Source organism: Salvelinus sp. IW2-2015, linkage group LG15, assembly GCF_002910315.2.
Source record: "Salvelinus sp. IW2-2015 linkage group LG15, ASM291031v2, whole genome shotgun sequence".
NCBI classification, from domain to species: Eukaryota; Metazoa; Chordata; class Actinopteri; order Salmoniformes; family Salmonidae; genus Salvelinus; species Salvelinus sp. IW2-2015.
The window spans coordinates 27,774,400-27,792,718 of NC_036855.1; the positions used below are offsets into that span (position 1 = coordinate 27,774,400).

At 45.4% G+C, this 18,319-nt stretch overlaps 1 protein-coding gene across 3 annotated transcripts in view; it reads left to right on the top strand.

Moving 5' to 3' along the window:
* The window catches only part of LOC111974940 (tissue-type plasminogen activator), a 17,928-nt gene extending 2,370 nt beyond the window's left edge, over window positions 1–15,558 (top strand). Inside the window, exons 1-15 of one of the 3 annotated variants that reach the window (XM_070447063.1) lie at window positions 2,710–2,771; window positions 7,661–7,742; window positions 8,105–8,147; window positions 8,514–8,648; window positions 9,377–9,487; window positions 10,591–10,765; window positions 10,863–10,954; window positions 11,150–11,327; window positions 11,645–11,730; window positions 12,043–12,108; window positions 13,266–13,467; window positions 13,581–13,717; window positions 14,336–14,476; window positions 14,912–15,060; window positions 15,378–15,558. In XM_070447063.1, coding sequence (XP_070303164.1) covers window positions 7,680–7,742; window positions 8,105–8,147; window positions 8,514–8,648; window positions 9,377–9,487; window positions 10,591–10,765; window positions 10,863–10,954; window positions 11,150–11,327; window positions 11,645–11,730; window positions 12,043–12,108; window positions 13,266–13,467; window positions 13,581–13,717; window positions 14,336–14,476; window positions 14,912–15,060; window positions 15,378–15,545 — 1,746 coding nt within the window. In that variant the 5' untranslated portion in view covers window positions 2,710–2,771; window positions 7,661–7,679 and the 3' untranslated portion in view covers window positions 15,546–15,558. Of the gene's footprint in view, window positions 1–2,709; window positions 2,772–7,657; window positions 7,743–8,104; window positions 8,148–8,513; window positions 8,649–9,376; window positions 9,488–10,590; window positions 10,766–10,862; window positions 10,955–11,149; window positions 11,328–11,644; window positions 11,731–12,042; window positions 12,109–13,265; window positions 13,468–13,580; window positions 13,718–14,335; window positions 14,477–14,911; window positions 15,061–15,377 lie in introns of those variants that run through there. The other 2 variants (XM_024003031.2, XM_024003033.2) reach the window with 2 other exon arrangements.
* Window positions 15,559–18,319: the final 2,761 nt, after the last annotated feature.

Here is an 18,319-nt window from a genome sequence, read left to right on the forward strand (position 1 = left end):
TAGCCAGAATTACATTTAAAACTCAGTTTTTCACAATTCCTGACATTAATCCCAGTAAAAATCCCTGTCTTGGGTCAGTTAGGATCACCACTTTATTTTAAGAATGTGAAATGTCAGAATAATAGTAAGAGAGAATGATTTATTTCAGCTTTATTTCTTTCATCACATTCCCAGTAGGTCAGAAGTTTACATACACTCAATAGTATTGGTAGCATTGCCTTTAAATTGTTAACTTGGGTCAAACATTTCGGGTAGCCTTCCACAAGCTTCCCACAATAAGTTGGGTGAAATTGGCCCATTCCTCTGACAGAGCTGGTGTAATGAGTCAGGTTTGTAGGCCTCCTTGCTCCACAGCGCTTTTCAGTTCTGCCCACAAATTTTCTATAGGATTGGGTAGGGCTTTGTGATGGCCACTCCAATACCTTGACTTTGTTGTCCTTAAGCTATTTTGCCACAACTTTTAAGTATGCTTGGGTCATTGTCCATTTGGAAGACCCATTTGCAACCAAGCTTTAACTTCCTGACTGATGTCTTGAGATGTTGCTTTAATATATCCACATCAATTTTCCTACCTCATGATGCCATCTATTTTGTGAGTGCACCAGTCCCTCCTGCAGCAAAGCACCCCCGTGCTTCACGGTTGGGATGGTGTTCTTCGCTTGCAAGCACCCCCTTTTCCTCCAAACATAACAGTGGATTATGTCAATTAGAAGTTTCTAAAGCCATGACATAATTTTCTGGAATTTTCCAAGCTGTTTAAAGGCACAGTCAATTTAGTGTATGTAAACTTCTGACCCACTGGAATTGTGATACAGTATAAGTGAAATAATCTGTCTGTAAACAATTGTTGGAAAAATTACTTGTGTCATGCACAAAGTAGATGTTCTAACCAACTTGCCAAAACTATAGTTTGTTWGCAAGAAATSTGTGGAGTGATTGAAAAACAAGTTTTAATGACTCCAACCTAAGTGTATGTAAACTTCCGACTTCAACTGTAAGTGTGCGTGTGTTGGTTCCACCTTGTGCCTGACTAGCCCCGTATATAATTGGAGGCTTTAAGCAGCTCTCTTAACTTGGGAATTCCTCTGGACAGCATCTCTCAGTACTACAGTACACTCTTAGTGTCCTCGGATACACTGTGAATGAACGAGACAAACATGAGGTGGCTCACATGCACCACCATCAGGACAGGGTCCCTTCCAGGAACCGACTGACGATTAAGGGGCTGCATAGTAGTCCAAACTCAGCTATGTTGCTTAGTAACAAGTWGATCCCAGATCATTGCTTACGGATCAGTGCATTTAGTGCATTCTTTGCTCTGAATGAGTATTGTAGTCTGTTAGTGAGTYTTGTAGTGTGGTGTGTCACCAGGCWTTGTGTGGCGGCTGGGCTGGCTGGTGGTTCAGGCCAGGGGGCCACTCAGTGCTCTGTCTGATTCACAGGTCATGAGTGACTGGCCTTCTGTGGTCACTGGTCSGCCAGTCTGTCTGGTCATAGAGTGATACGTTTAGTGGGTTTCATTTGTTAGACAGTGGGTGCTCTATTCGATGTCTAATTTTAAAATGTGATCTGATTGCTCTTTATGTATAATCTCTCTATCTATCCATCCATTGGTCCATCCTTCCTCCCTATTTCCTCTACCCTTTCTCTCTGCAGCCTACGGTTGATGATTCAACTATTCTCTCCATACAGCTAGCTTCGGTGGACTCATTCACTACACTGCTGACTTCAGGGGTTTGCTTTCCCCTCTTTCCCTTCTTTTTCGTCTTTGTATTCTGTTACTTTGTCACTTTTCCCTCTTTCTCTCTACCCCTTTTTCTCTTATGTCGCTCCTTTCTCTTTCGCCTGAATCTCACATTTTTCTTCTCATCTTTGTTCTCTCCCTCTTCTCCCCCTTCCCTCTCTCTAAACCGGAATGTCTTTCTGTGGCTACGTTCACCGTCTCTCTGATGAACAGAGCAGGTGTTATACCGTGSCTGCATCCCAAATTGTACCCTATTTCCTATTTAGTGCACTACTTTTGTCCAGAGCCCTAGTAGTGCACTAAATAGGGAATAGGGTGCCATTTGGCARACAGYCCATGTGTAGAGTGGGCATGAAAGACCACAATGGCACCTCTGTAGTAGACCCCCACAACAGACCCCCTTTAGAGGGGTTTAGATAAAGACCCCGGTATAGCAGGCATGGCTCCAGCCAAGTAGCTTACCATACCTAAGTAACACATAGTGTCATCACAGTGTTAGGTCAGTTGTCATAGGCAGACATCAGCTTTCATGACATGTGTTATATCATTATTATGACACAGTTAATAACTTAGTATAGTCCTTATGATAGTGTGGGCATAACATATCCAGTGTCTCGTCCCCAAAAAGTAACYACGAGACATTGTCGCGTGTGCACCCTCTCTGGCCTCTAGGTCACCAGGCTGCTCCTTATGGCGCACACCTGTCACCATCGTTACGTGCACCTGCGCGTCATCAGACTCACCTGGACTCCATCACTTCCCTGATTACCTTTCCTATATATGTCACTCCCTTTGGTTCCTTCCCCAGGCGTTATAGTTTCTGTTCCTGTGTCATGTCTGTGCGTTGTTCGTGTTTCTTGTTTTGTATTTAGTTGTGTTTAGTTATTAAAACACTCACTCCCTGAACTTGCTTCCTGACTCTCAGCGCACATCGTTACAGACATGGAAAATAAGACTATTTTAMAGTATTGGAACCAAACCGAGGAAGAGAAGGAAAGGAAGATAATTAGCTAGAACCAAACCACAGGTGCGTATCATTCTAGTTCACTCTGGTTCAATGTGATGCTAATCAGATCACTCCTATGGCTGCCTGGTTTCCCTCAGTGCAGAGWAAACTCTGTTATAACTGTGTTAAGGGCATGCCATCATGGCACATATATATGCATAGTCCCATACACCATAACATACACACACAGCTCCCTCTGTCTACAACTGTTTTCTTCTTTTCAAATCAATTCATTAAGATTTATTGGTATGGGAAAATAATATTTTACCAACAGCAACATCTGTACTATTGTTTAACTGCACACTTTAAAGTTGTTTCCTCTAGTTAGTTCTTATCCTCGCTCTAGCAGCTMTAGATCGGTATTTCAAAACATCCTTATTCAGTTTGATGATCGTCCTGATTTTTGACTAGAGTACTGTGTACTGCTGTYCTGAGTTAAGTAAAACACTAACCTCCGACCCTAACACCTAAGCCTTACTTCCTTATATCCCTTGAGAGGTGAAATGGCCGCTGTCTGAGTCTCTATCTGCTGAAGCATTCCTGTGGTCACTGGTCTGCACGTCACCCATCCTTACTGTACAGGTCGGCCAGGTAGACTCGTCACTCAGACTGACAGGGGGAGTAGGAGTTGTGCTCAGCACTTCGAGACAATTCTGTTAGCGTAATCAGAATCAGCATTATTCGCCAAGTCTGCTGCATGACTAAACACGGATAGGAAATTAAGCTAGGGAGTTACCCGCATACTGATGTGGTTGTTGTGGGGGAGTTTGATTAGTTTGTGTGTCTGAATATTAGCCTAGTGTTCTGGTGTGAGGCTGATGCTGTTGATAGTCTATAACTGACTAAACTCCAACAGCAGGCTTCAACAGTCTCTCATTCACATCAACACTCAGACTTGATCTACTAAGAGAGCAGAGGTTTCCTCTGGCCCTCATGGGTCTGAAGGGAATATACGGTCATACATTTTTCTGAAGAAACCACTGACTAACTAGGTGGGACAGACAATTGCCTCCTAATCCGTGCTAGGAAATGAGTTAAACTCTRATCAACTAAAAGCGAGAGAAAAAACAAATGCCAATTGTTTCCCTTTTGATCTTGTAAAATACTACCAACAAAATAGGGCTGTGCAACTGTATATGTGTGTTTGTGTTTTAGTGTGGGTGCATGTGTGTGTGTGTTGGATCTTGTAAGAGCTGGTTTAGTAGAATCGTTGCCAGGCCACAAACCTACACAGACACACCGCATTGTGGGATTATCAAACAGCAATTGATAATCCTGTGGTGTCTGAGGAAGCCCCCCCACGGTGTGTGTGTCGCGGTGTGCTGTGGCGCGCGCGCGTGGTGTGTGTGTGTAATAGACACATGTTAATGATAGAAGACGGGCACTAAGTGTGCGTGTGTGTGTGTGTGTGTGTGTGTGTGTGTGTGTGTGTGTGTGGTGTATAGACACTGTCAATGATAGAAGACGGGCACTAAGCGTGTGTGTGTGTGTGGTAATAGACACATGTTAATGATAGAAGACGGGCACTAAGCGTGGTGTGTGTGTATGTGTGTGTGTGTGTAATAGACACATGTTAATGATAGAAGACGGGCACTAAGCGTGTGTTGTGTGTATGTGTGTGTGTGTAACAGACACATGTTAATGATAGAGCGGCACTAAGAGTGTGTGTGTGTGTGTGTGTGTGGTGTGTGTGGTGTGTGTGTGTGTGTGTGTGTGTGTGTGTGGTGTTGTGTGGTGTGGTGTGTGTGTGGTGTGTGTGTGTGTGTGGTTGTGTGTGTGTGTGTGTGTGTGTGTGTGTGTGTGTGTGTGTGTGGTGTGTGTGTGTGGTGGGGGGTCTGGACATGGGGACTACACTCTTAGAAAAAGGTGCTATCTAAAACATAAAATGGTTACTCGGCTGTCCCCATGAGAGAACCCTTTGAATAACTATTTTGGCTACAGGTAGAACCCTTTTGGTTCCATGTAAAACCCTTTCTACAGAGGTCCTACAATGGAACCCAAAAGAGGTCTACCTGGAACCAAAAAGGGTTATCCTATGGGGACAGCCAAAGAATCCTTTGGAACCCTTTTTGCTAAGAGTGTATGTGTGTGTGACAGATAAAGCATAAAAGTGAGTGACATGGGACACACAGGCTCAGTGTTAGCAGGAAACATATGGCCTGGTCTGACAGACTAAAGGGAGGACGGTAGGAAACAGAAAACAGACACAGCGGAACAGCTGCACCAAGAAACCGGATGGAAACTAAACCCAGCGAGAAAAACTCATGCTCTGCCAGAGAGGCTCAGCTAGGGTATAGAAAACACAGCCTGAAAACACCTGGGGGTTTCCTCCAGCTGAGAAACACCTGGCTTGAAAGGGATATGTACCTCTCTTCTGTGTTGTGTGTGTGTGTGTGTGTGTGTGTGTGTGTGTGTGTGTGTGTGTGTGTGTGTGTGTGTGTGTGTGTGTGTGTGTGTGTGTGTGTGTGTGTGTGTGTGTGTGTGTGTGTGTGTTGTGTGTGGTGTAGAGAGAGAGAGGTTCCACAAGTACAGTCCTGCAGTCATCCCAGTGAAAGACTCAGGAGTCTTTTTCCCAGGAACTCTTGTCTTTGTGTCTTGTGAGTTGATTAGGTTCACGTTCCTGAGCAGTGTGTGTGTATCGCCAGCGTAGCAGTTTGACCTCATTTATATCAAAACAACAGCGCTATTAGCCCAGTCAGACACACATGATGAGTCAGACAGCCGCCAGCCGGCTGCGGTGTGTGTGTGTGTGTCTGAAGTTTATATGTTGGTCTTGGTACCATCCGATGACCACAGTGCTGGAGTCTTCTTCAGTCTCTTTTCACTCTTTCCATCTTCTTTGAACTTTCTAGGTTTTTCACCTTTTGTCTTTCTCCTCTGTCTTCCCCCTTCTCTCTAAGGTTGAGTCATGGTTAGTCACAGTTGACAGATAGGCAATGGTTCCTAACAGGGTTTTGCAATGCATCTCCAATCTGACATGTATGTTTACAGAGAGAAGTAGATTCATTCACATTTTATTCAAATGTTTATTTTATTTCAACGACTGTGATATGTGGTTGCCTTACCTTCCCTAGTTGAATGCACTTACTGTATGGCGCTCTGGATAAGAGCGTCTACGAAATCACCTAAATGTAAAATTCCATTAGCAGACACCCTTATCCAGAGCAACCAACAGCATTGCCAAATAGCACGATCATCACACCTCCACCATCACCACACATTTAAAAAATACCTAAGTTACAAATGTCAGTTTAAACTAAGTGGGTTGTGTGGTTAGTCGCTAGTGCAAAAAGGCTTTTTGGAGTCAGTCTCTGTAAAGTTGCCGGTCATTTCCCCCCTCTTCTCCTCTCATCTCTCTCTGTGTTGTCGTGAGTCATTCTACCCGCCCTACATCTGCTCGTCTCTTTAGGAACCGCTTCCATACTGCTCTGACTTGGAATGTTGGGAAAGGGCTTCAGCAATGTTTTGTGAGCTCACACACTCAGATACACTCATACGCAGCTCTTTAGACTTTCCCTTGCGTGTCCGGCTGTGTTTAGATTGTTTGACACTGTTCTTTGTTCCTTAGGATTAAGGGCTATGGTCTCTGTTAGACACTCATTCACTGGAGGGAGAGAGAAAGAGTGAAGAGGGTCTCTATCCTGTTTATCCCAGAGGGAGCACAATCTTGTAAACACAGTGGACAATGGTTATGAGTAGGGAGGTGAGACGAGGACAGGGGGCAGGAGGTAGGGGCAGAGGACAGGGGGCAGGAGGTAGTGGCAGAAGTTCTGCAGAGGGACAAAGGAAACATTTTCTTTATTTAACCTTTATTTAACTAGGCAAGTTAGTTAAGAACAAATTCTTATTTACAATGACAGCCTACCAGGGAACAGTGGGTTAACTGCCTTGTTCAGGGGCAAAACAACATATTTTTACCTTGTCAGCTCTGGGATTCAAACCAGCAACCTTTCGGTTACTGGACTAACACTCTAAACACTAGGCTACCTGCCACCCCATGTTATGTATCAAACTACAGGATACATTTTCTGTCATCATCGAAGTTCTTTCCAACGTAAACACAGACTCACTCTGTTGATTCTGAAACTGTACATGCCAGTTGCATCAGTATGACTTCCACACACACACACCACACCACCACGCACACCACACACACACACACACACACACACACACCACACAACACACACACACACACACACACACACACCACACTATGCCACGCCCACGGACCTTCGTTTGTCTTCCGTAATGAGTTTGGATCTGAGTACTCCCCCACCAAATGTGAAAACATTCGGGCCGCCTGATTGGTCCAGAAAAACCGATGGGTTGGGCCAGAGTTGGACAATATGTCATTGGCTTTGATATTCTGATTGGTTAGAGACGATCCAATCGTTGATTACTTTGTTTTGTAAACGCCCCTTGTGCACCTCATCACCACAAACGACTTCAATGAAGTCAGTCTCAGACTTCAGTATGTAGCGAACGACAGAGCAGCGGAAGAGCCATCAGCAATGCCCTCCAATTCCCCAAAACATTCCACCTTTCTCTTTCTCTTACTCAAAGGAAGGGTTAGGGTTTGAGGAAGGGTTAGTATTGAAGAGTCCATCCATCCTCTACAAACATCAGAGTATTATAATGGTGACATCAAAGCAGAATGTAAACATTATTTAAACATTATTAAAGTGACTAGTGTTTCTATATTAAAGTGGCCAGTGATTCCAAGTCTAWGTACATAGGGCAGAAGCCTCTAAGGTGCAGGGTTACGTAACCMGGTGGAAGCCGGCTAGTTGGACCTATTGTTCACTAGGATATGTTTTGAACCCAATGACTTGACTTGTCCTGAAACAACCAATAGTCTCTTTCACATAAACCTTTACTTATGTATGTTTTAATTAATTTTCCAGCAGAAAAGATCCAGACACAACCATGGCCAGAATATTGGGACTGCTGCTCTTCCTGTCAGCTCTCTGCTGCTCCCTAGCGGACAAAGTAGGTACCACACCCACTGCACTAACCACAGCTACAGATAGATATAGAAGTTGCCCTTTGGGTGCAGGTCTAAGATCAGCTTAACCTCTCAAAATGCGTCAGGTGGAAAATGCTAAACTGACCATAGATCTGCGTCTAGAGTTAACTTCATCACTACTGTTGCCATGCAGACAGTTAACTTCATCACTACAGTTGCCATGCACAGTTAACTTCATCACTACTGTTGCCATGCAGACAGTTAACTTCATCACTACTGTTGCCATGCAGACAGTTAACTTCATCACTACTGTTGCCATGCAGACATGTGTGTTTGTTGGTACTGTGGAGCTTTGAGACCATTTCTCTTACCTCTCCCGTGGCAGATTGAGCTTCGTCGCGCGAAGAGAGGGACACGCTACTATAGAGGTGAGCTTGGATCGCCCGCTCTGCCATCTACAACTGGGTCAATCTACCCTCACCCTCTGACACCCCACATCTGTCCCTCCCTCCACACTTATCATGTGTTAGCTACAATCAATCATTTGTTTGTGTGTCACTTACACCTTGTCTTTGAATCTTACTGTCTCTCTTGTAGTAAATTACTCATGTGTCTGTCTCTCTGTGTGTATGTCTGTCTCTCTGTTTTTGTGTCTGTCCCTTTCCCTGTGTGGGTGTGTATGTGTGTGTGCGTGTGTGTCTGTCTGCCTGTGCCTGTGCCTGTGCCTGTGCCTGTGCCTGTGCCTGTGCCTGTGCCTGTGCCTGTGCCTGTGCCTATGTGTGTGTGTGTCTCAGCGCGTTGTCTGGATGGCCAGTCAGCTGCGGTGCGTGGTTATGGGGACACATGGATGAGATGGAGGGGCCAGCGTGTGGAGTACTGCCGCTGTGCATCACAAGGACGAGAGCGCTGTCACTACGTGCCCGTCATCAGTGAGTGGAAACACAGACACACTTACACATAGATATAGATACAGACCAACACACACACGCTCACAAACCCCCACACCGTCTAGGGCGGCAGAGTTACTACACTGTTCAGCCTGTAATTTCTGTCAGTGTATGTGTCTTGTTCTCTTTCCCAGTCTTCCTTTTCCACTGTTTGTCTTTGTTGAATCAACAGAACCCCCATCCCCCTCCCTCTGTCTGTCTGCCCCCATCTCGCCACTCTATTTACAGTACCTCTCTCTTCTGTTTCCTTACTTCCTCCACAATGGAGAGTGGTTGGTGTCATGGAGAGAGAGGGTGCAGTCTAGGATGGAGAGTCATTAGAACACTCACCCATTGTGACTTTCACCATGTTTTAACACTCTTGGCACAAACCCTCCCATAAACACGTCCCTTCACCCCCACTGAACAACGCTGTGAGGCATGACCACCCTCTCCGCTGACAGACAAATCACTGCCATATTCTCCGCCTGTGTGAGGTTGTACGCTGTCAACAGAGAAATTGGAGGTTGAAGCTGTTCTGACAAAGGGAAATGATGAGAATTTGTGACGTAAAAGAGGCTAGGACATTTGCTATAAGAGGTGGGCACTTTCGTCTGCGCTGCAGCAAATGATTGTTGTTAGAGAAAGAGAAGAGGTGTATAAAATAAATACATCCAACATATCTAACCATCGCTCTCTACATCCCTATCCCCCCCCCCGCGTCCCTGTAGCCTGCTATCAGTCAAGGTGCTACAACGGGGGAACCTGTAAGGAGGCGGTCTACTCCTCTGACTATCTGTGCCAGTGTCCACCAGGCTTCACAGGAGCCCAGTGTGAGATCAGTAAGTGGAATACATTCAGAGATCACACTACACTACACTGTCAATAAATACTCCTCCTCTGGGCCCATATACTACTGAAAAACAAGGACAAGGGGATTTGAGCAGTATCCATTCTATCCCCTAGTCTTTACATAGGTTCATTTAGCACGATATAGCGCCACTATAAGTCGCTCTGGATAAGAGCGTCTGCTAAATGACTTAAATGTAAATGTAAATGTATAAGTGGAATAACACAACCTTAGCCCCGGGCTAATTTGGCTGTGCCCTGCTGCACTGCTATTGAGTCTTATCTAGTACTATCTAGTAGTAATCCTGGTTACCATCATCATTTGACCAGTAGACACGCAGGACATGGTAGAATGCAATCCTGCTACAATGACTCATAGCGGTTATGGAGTTGTGGTCTGTGGGCCAGCCGGGAGAAAATCTGAAACTCCWTGGAACCCAGCGGTTTGCTGACATAAATCAGTTTGTTTTATTCCGTTTGGAGGCCGTTGTAGATACCCTACCCACTCAACATTCAACATGTCAGTTCCAAATAACATGCTGACAGTTTAATGAGTGCGTTCACAGCCAAATGAGTGAGCCCAGAGTCATATCATGTGACGCAATCTATCAGCGTCATCATTCACCAATGGTCATTTGTTGAAACCACAGCGGCCAAACTCTCCACATATGACTCTGAGTGAGCCTAACCAGACCAATATGCTCTCTAAATMAGTTTAATCAATACTCATGCGTGTGTCATTTCATGGATACCATAAGATCAGGGTGCCAAAACACAGAAGAGATGTGTGAGTGAGTCCTTAGTCATGTAACCATGATGCAGGACGACAGGAGGATGCCATAAAGGACGACAGCTAGACAGACACACAGAGAGACTATCAGATCAACATGGTTGTTATGATGTGGTTCCTCATAGATACCAATGACGGTGTCCAAAATGGCACCCTATTCCCGACATAGTGCTCTACTTTGGACCAGAATCCTTAGTGCCCTGGTCAAAAGTAGTGCACTATAAAGGAAATGGGGTGCCATTTGGGACATACCCTATGTGTTTGGATGGCTGGATTGTATAGACTAATTTCTCTCTCTCTCCACAGACACCAATGAGAAGTGTGTGGTGGGCCAGGGTAAAGGGTACCGTGGTACGTGGAGTATCAGTCGGATCGGCTCAGAGTGCATCAACTGGAACTCTACCACCCTCAGAGGGAAGAAGTTCACCGCCAAGAAACCAGAGGCTAACAGCCTGGGGCTGGGCAACCACAACTTCTGCAGGTACACGCACGAACGCACAGACACACACACACACACACACACACAACAATCAAGCCCTTTAGATCAATTTTCCCCTCCCCTGTTCTCTCTCTCTCAGGAATCCAGACAATGATACTAAGCCATGGTGTTATGTCTACAAGGGAAACCAAATAGTCTGGGAGTTCTGTACTCTCTCCAGCTGCGCAGCAGGTAATAACATGATTAACTATGATACCATTATAGTGTACTGGTATTTGGTTACATTGTTGCCTTGCCAAACTATGACAAGTAGGTTAAATCAAAAACAGATTGGCACCCAGGTTGCTTTACTGACTAACGTTATTTGGTCCACAGATTAAATAAAATCTGAGGTTCATCTGCGCCTCACCCTGTGTGTTTTTCCAGACCAGAGGCCAGTGGAGTGTGTGCAGGGCTCAGGGCAGACGTACAGGGGGACGGAGGCRGTCACTAAGAGGGGCTCCAGCTGTCTTCCCTGGGACTCACCCCTCATCACCCGCAAGTTCTACAACGCATGGAGGTCTGACGCCAGACAGCTGGGGCTGGGGAGTCACAACTTCTGCAGGTAGGATCATAAACGTACACAAACTCTCTTTCTTACGCACATATACACCACAGGAGGTTGGTGGCACCTTAATTGGGGAGGACGGGCTCATGGTAATGGCTGGAGCGGAATGAGTGGATGGTTTCCATCCTCAAGGTCACTGCACTTGTACATAGCCCATCTGTACACAGCCCATCCAACTACCTCATCCCCATACTGTATTTATTTATTTATCTTGCTCCTTTGCACTCCAGTATCTCTACTTGCACATTAATCTCGCAGCCTCCACTGATATACACAAACACTCACTTATGCACTCTCCTCTGGCTCTCTTACAGGAACCCAGACGGTGATCTCGGCCCCTGGTGTCACGTCTACAAGAACATGAAGCTGACCTGGGAACTCTGCGATATTACCAAATGCCGTGAGTYTCCCCGTTACCCTGTTACCATGACTACATTCCAATAATATCGGCCACAATACGCATCATCGTCCTCTCATGTGCCGGTCAAATGGCCACTGTCTCTTCTGCCAGTATTTCCATCATCATCATTACCTACAGTAGCTTACTGTAATATACATGATAACTAAGAAGACAATGAGTCAATGTCTGTCAGGATTGTAGTGAGTGAAATGTGTAGGAGGTTAAATTAAGTACACTTGCAACTGTAGTCACACTATATGAGTACTTGATATCTAATGTCATACTGAACAGTATCTGTTGTTTGTTTTTTAGCGAGGAGACCAACCACCATTACTACTCTAGGCCCCAGGGCTCCCACCAGCAACAACAACAACAGAGGTAGGACAGCCACAAAATAACACATCCAATTCACCTCTACACAGCGTTTCTCCTCCTCCACACCTCCCACTCTCCTTCTATTCCTCKTCCACACCTCCCACTCTCCTTCTATTCCTCCTCCACACCCCCCACTCTCCTTCTATTCCCCTCCTCAGCAAGGAGATGACCCGTGCGACTCGGGTGGAGGCCGCCAGGCACTTTAGATATGCTAGTAGAGTGGCCTTGTCCATGGTGTGGAGGGCAGGCAAATACGAAGGAGAGTGGCCGTCCCAGAGCGTTCTCCTTTGCCGTCTGTGAGGTGGAGGGAGGGCGTCAATAGCAAAGAAGGCCTCCCACTAGCATGCTGCGTTCTAGGTTATCTCGTCGGACGGATCCGAGCAACGCTGAGTCCACGAAGGCTAAGACGTTCGGGATTAAGGCTGTCGTAGCTCCAGACAAATCACAGAACGCCAGCAGTCAGTCGGGCGGTGTGATTTCCTCCGGAACCCCGCCCAACTGCATCATACGTTCGTATTACGCTGCAAGAAGTGTGGGAGGTGTGGAGGACGCACGAACTAGAGCGATAGAAAATAGGATAGCGGAGGACTCTAAGAGAGTGGAGGTCCGCTCCGCAGCAGGAGTGAGCATACGCTTCTAATGTTCTGCTACACCGAGTGCACCTTCCCGACTGCTCACTGCTTGTTTATCTATTTTCTCGTCTGCGTCTGACACTACACCTACTCACCTTCTAGTTTCTGCTCCTCGCATCACCTCATACAACGTCTTCCTTGCTCATGGTTGGGACGCCCTCCACCCTGGGCCTAGAGTAGTAATGGTGGTTCTTGTCCTCCTCGCTAAAAACACAACAAACAGATACTGTTCAGTATGACATTTAGATATCAAGTACCACATATACGTCCCACTCGTCCTTGCTATTCTAGCCTAGTTCAAGCTCTGCCAGCCTTTAACACTTAACCTCCTAGCCAGCATCCCTATCATCCATCCACTTTACCTAAATCTTTGCATCACGCACATTGACACCTCACCATGTCTCTCTCTAGTTACTCCACACCTCCCACTCTCCTGGGCTCCTCACCTCTCCTTCCCGTGAATGTTGAGGTTTTTCTATCTACAACCAGAAAACAAAATCTAATATAAAGGCCGTCCCCCGCGGGTAGGTACCTGTGGCCAGCGTGCTGACAACAATCTCCCCTCCTTCCGTATCCTGGGAGGAGCCCGGAAGAGTGACATCACAGAGCAGCCGTGGCAGGCAGCCATAAACGTGTACCGGCCCAGAAACAAAGCACACTTATTCCTGTGTGGAGGGGTCCTTATAGACTCCTGCTGGGTCCTCTCTGCTGCACACTGCTTCGACGACGGGTATGTCTAGTACACACACTCATGTACGCATTCACACACATACACACGCATCCACGCACGCAGTGCACACCCACACACATGGGTGTAACTCAGTGATCTGCTGTCTCCGTCAGGTTTAAACCACAGCGGCTGCAGGTGGTTCTAGGCAGGACGTTTCGTAAGAACTCCTCCAGCAGTGAGCAGATCTTTGAGGTGGAGAAGTACTGGAGCCACGAGAAATACAACAAGACAACCTTTGACAACGACATTGGTGAGCCAATGCAATGTTAAAGGCCCAGTGCAGTCAAAATTCAGTTTCCCTGTGTTTTGTATCATATTGTACAAAAGCTGATGAAAAGAATGTATCAGTGTCATTTCCTGTTAGTTGCTGGTTGAAAATACAATTTATATAGGACCTTTTAATCAGCCTGTTTGCATGGGCGGGAGTTTTGGCTTGCCTGGTGACAACACCAGGCGGTAAATTGGTTAATAGACCGATAACAAAGAGAGTTCCAAACCTCTCTGCCAATAACAGCTAGTTTTAAGATTTCCCCTCCCCACTCAGACCACTCCCAGACAGTCCTAGCTAAATTCTCGCATGAGAAATAGTTTTTTTACTAAAAAGCAATTTTTGTCAATTTTAATAGAAAACTATTACGAATTAATTGTCACCCAGAAATGATTTGATATGAAAACGTCTGCATTTGGGCCTTTAAGCACTGACACGTCAATCCTTAATAATAACCATGACTAATGGTTATGACATGGCTATGACATGACTATGTAGCATATATGAAGAGCCATTAAAACCATAGTATAGCACAATCACTCATTCTCTCCCGGCCCTCCTCCTCCTCGGTGCCCTCTCCTCATCCTCTTCCTCCCTCAGTCTTGATGAAGTTGAAGAGTGATATTGGCCTGTGTGCTGTGAACTCGCCGGAGGTCCTACCCGCCTGTCTGCCTGACCCAGGGCTGGTACTGCCCGACTGGACCGAGTGTGAGATCTCCGGCTACGGCAAGGAGAAGGAGTGTAAGACAAACATCATCCTTTCTTGGAATTCTTCATCTCTTTTTTAAACTGGTTCAATGGTTTATTTTCTGTAGCTTAAATCACACAAAATCATTTTAAAATACCTAAGGCAGTGTTTCTTAATCCTGTTCCTAGGGACCCAAAAGGGGGGACATTTTTATTTTTGCCCGAGCATTACACTCCTGATTCCACTAATCAAAGGGTTGATGATGAGTTGATAAGAGGAATCAGGTGTCTAGTGCTAGCTATGGCAAAAACTAAACCTTTACAGGATTAAGAAACACTGACCTAAGGGAATACATGCATACATTTAATACAGTATCTTCTGACGATAACCCTTGCTATTTTTTTTTATGGTGTCTAGAGATGTAACAATGTTCTATAGGCTATAGGTGCATTGAGGAATGAATCTAATACCCTCCCCTCTCCCCATAGTTGATGCGATGTACTCTGAGCGGGTGAAGAGGGGTCACGTGAGGTTGTGGCCTCAGGACCGCTGTGTCCCTAATGTCTTATCTGGACGTGTGGTCACCTCCAACATGCTATGTGCCGGGGACACCCGMGGTCTGGACGATGCCTGCAAGGTGAGGGCTCTTTTTCTTCCCTCTCCTAACACTCTCTGTCTGCATCCCAAATGGCACTCTATTCCCTATATAGTGCATTTGTCCATAGTAGTGCACTATATATGTAGGGAATAGGGTGCCATTTGGCATGTAGTATGCACTCTCTGCAACACTCAGCACTTAAATAGCTAGTTAGCTGGTATGGTTGAAACAAGTATGTGTCATGTTGGATGTTAGTACTACTGCTAATCTTTATCAAATGGAACTGTATGCCTACTGCTGGACCATGACTGAACCACAACTGACCCATGTCCCTCGTCACCTCCTCTCCTCTGCAGGGGGACTCTGGTGGTCCTCTTGTCTGTCCCAAGGATGGGAGGATGACTCTGATGGGGCTGATCAGCTGGGGAGATGGCTGTGGGAAGAAAGACACACCCGGGGTGTACACACGTGTTACACAATACACTGACTGGATCAGCAGCAAGAAACAGGAAACTAGCCAGTAAACAAACACACAAACACATGCACATACACACACCTGGAGAGAACTTGTGAGAGAATTCATCTGACTCCATCATCAGACTCCTGTCCATCAATCGCYATGAATGCCTTAACCAAGGAACGGACAAGCACTTAACGCACAAAAGGATCCGCCAGTACTCCAGTACATTCTGTGTAAGCATTGTTTAACTCTTGTGCTTAGAGGTAGGATGCAGTAAGGTCAGAAAAAACTAAGAACACAATGTCTCCAAAGTGAATAGACTGATAATCAGTCCAGCTCAGTGCCTTCCAGCTGATTCCTGTTCTACCCAGAGTTATATATCTCCACATGCAGCTCACAGAATGTTGGACATTTACTTTGCACACAAGGTTCCATAGGAATGTATATAGCCACTCCAATTAACATTTTTCAGTTCATTTAGAGGGGATTTTACATTGGTGGCTTGCTGTCTGAATGTTGCCATGTTACATCAGTGCGTATGTGACCCTACCCCACTATAACATTAACCACAAGACAATCTGCTGGATCAGAGTCAATGTAAGACAGCGGCTGCATTCCAAACGGATCATTGAACTGCATGAACAAAGGGGTTGAGTTGTCAAATTGGAATAACGCCAGAGCCTGAACACAGCCACCATTATCTGTCTCCATTCCATAAGCGTTGGGTTGAGCCCAGCGATCAGCATGTACAGTATTTTAATGTTGGTTTTATGTTGAAAAGGACTGGGAGGTGTTTGCAATGACTGGGTGTTTGTACTGTATCTAACAAAAGCTCTTTGCTTGCAAAGCACTTGGACTCCACTTCCCTAGTATAGTATTTGGTTATGTTTGAGTGGGTGTTCATATTATGTAGTATCTCATAAACATACACCCTCTCAAGGACAGTCATGTTTTATTTGATTTTACTTATGTGTATTAAGTTAATATTTATGTCTATTAATATTACACTTTTTTTCTACTGTAATAGTTTTTTTTTTTTAGTAGTTCAATGTGTAGTGTTTTGGAATTGCTGTTTATGTTTATCATTTATTTCTGGGGGTATCATAAGAAAGACATACACCCATCTCTTTAAATAAAAAAACATTTAAGTGAAGTTGATGGTTGATCTCTTCAATTTCTCTTGTTGTTACAGGGGTAAGCTGTGCCATAGACTAGAGGAAGCCTAGAGGCCTAGACACATTACAGCACATACACACAGAAGTCATTTTAGTGAATGTATCATCGTGCCAGCACACACTGATTCCTTCCAAACCACTCGTTGAATTTACGATTTCCAACTTCTTGTGTAATGTTTATGTCCAATGCCCGATGAGCACCGATACGTTTTATCTATAATTTCTCTTCATTATTTCTCTTCATGATGGCGCCGGGGGGGGGATGGCTACCGTCTTATCAGCTCTTAACCAACCATGCTATTTTGTTAGTTTTTTCACGTTGTTCCTAACTTGTTTTGTGCATAATGTTGCTGCTACCGTCTCTTATGACCGAAAAGAGCTTCTGGACATCAGAACAGCGATTACTCACCTCGAATTGGACAAATACTTTTTCTTTAATGAGTCGGACGGGAAGGATATACTTCAATCACCCGAACAGACCCTCATCCCCGTCATTCGCTGGAGAAGGAAACAGATTTTGCGGAAAAAGATTAGGYTGCCTTGTGAGGATCAGGCGTTGAGTGGCTAATCTGCCTTTGCCTGAACTGAAAGCACGTATATCCTACCAACGGGACATTAAAAACTGTAATGTCTTATGTTTCACCGAGTTGTGGCTGAACGACGACATTAAGAACATACAGCTGGGGATGGTACACTCTATCGGCAGGATAGAACAGCAGCCTCTGGTAAGACACGGGGCGGGGGCCTATGCATATATGTAAACAACAGCTGGTGCACAATATCTAAGGAAGTCTCAAGGTTTTCCCCACCTGATATAGAGTATCTCATGATAAACTGTAGACCACACTATCTACCTAGAGAGTTTTCATCTGAATTTTTCATAGCTGTCTACATACCACCACAGACCGATGCTGGCACTAAAACCGCACTCAAATAGCTGTATACCGCAAAAGCAAACAGGAAAACGCTCATCCAGGGACGGCACTCCTAGAGGCCGGGGACTTTAATGCAGGGAAACTTAAATCAGTTTTACCTCATTTCTATCAGCATGTTAAATGTGCAACCAGAGGGGYAAAAAAATTCAAGACCACCTTTACTCCACACACAGAGATGCGTACAAAGCTCTCCGTCTCCCTCGCCCTCCATTTGGCAAATCTGACCATAATTCTATCCTCCTGATTCCTGCTTACTGGTGCTTCCTGCTTTTATTTTTGCTTGTGACTTGGTCTATAAAAAAGTGGTCAGATGAAGCAGATGCTAAACTACAGGACTGTTTTGCTATCACAGACTGGAGCATGTTCCGGGATTCTTCCGATGGCATTGAGGAATACACCACATCAGTCACTGGCTTTATCAATAAGTGCATTGAGGATGACGTCCCCACGGTGACTGTACGTACATACCCCAACCAGAAGCCATGGATTACAGGCAACATTCGCACTGAGCTAAAGGGTAGAGCTGCCGCTTTCAAGGGGCGGGACTCWAACCTGGAAGCTTAYAAGAAATCCCGCTATGCCCTCCGATGAACCATCAAACAGGCAAAGCGTCAATACAGGACTAAGATCAAATCGTACTACACCGGCTCCGATGCTTGTCAGATGTGGCAGGGCTTGCAAACTATTACAGACTACAAAGGGAAGCACAGCCGAGAGCTGCCCAGTGA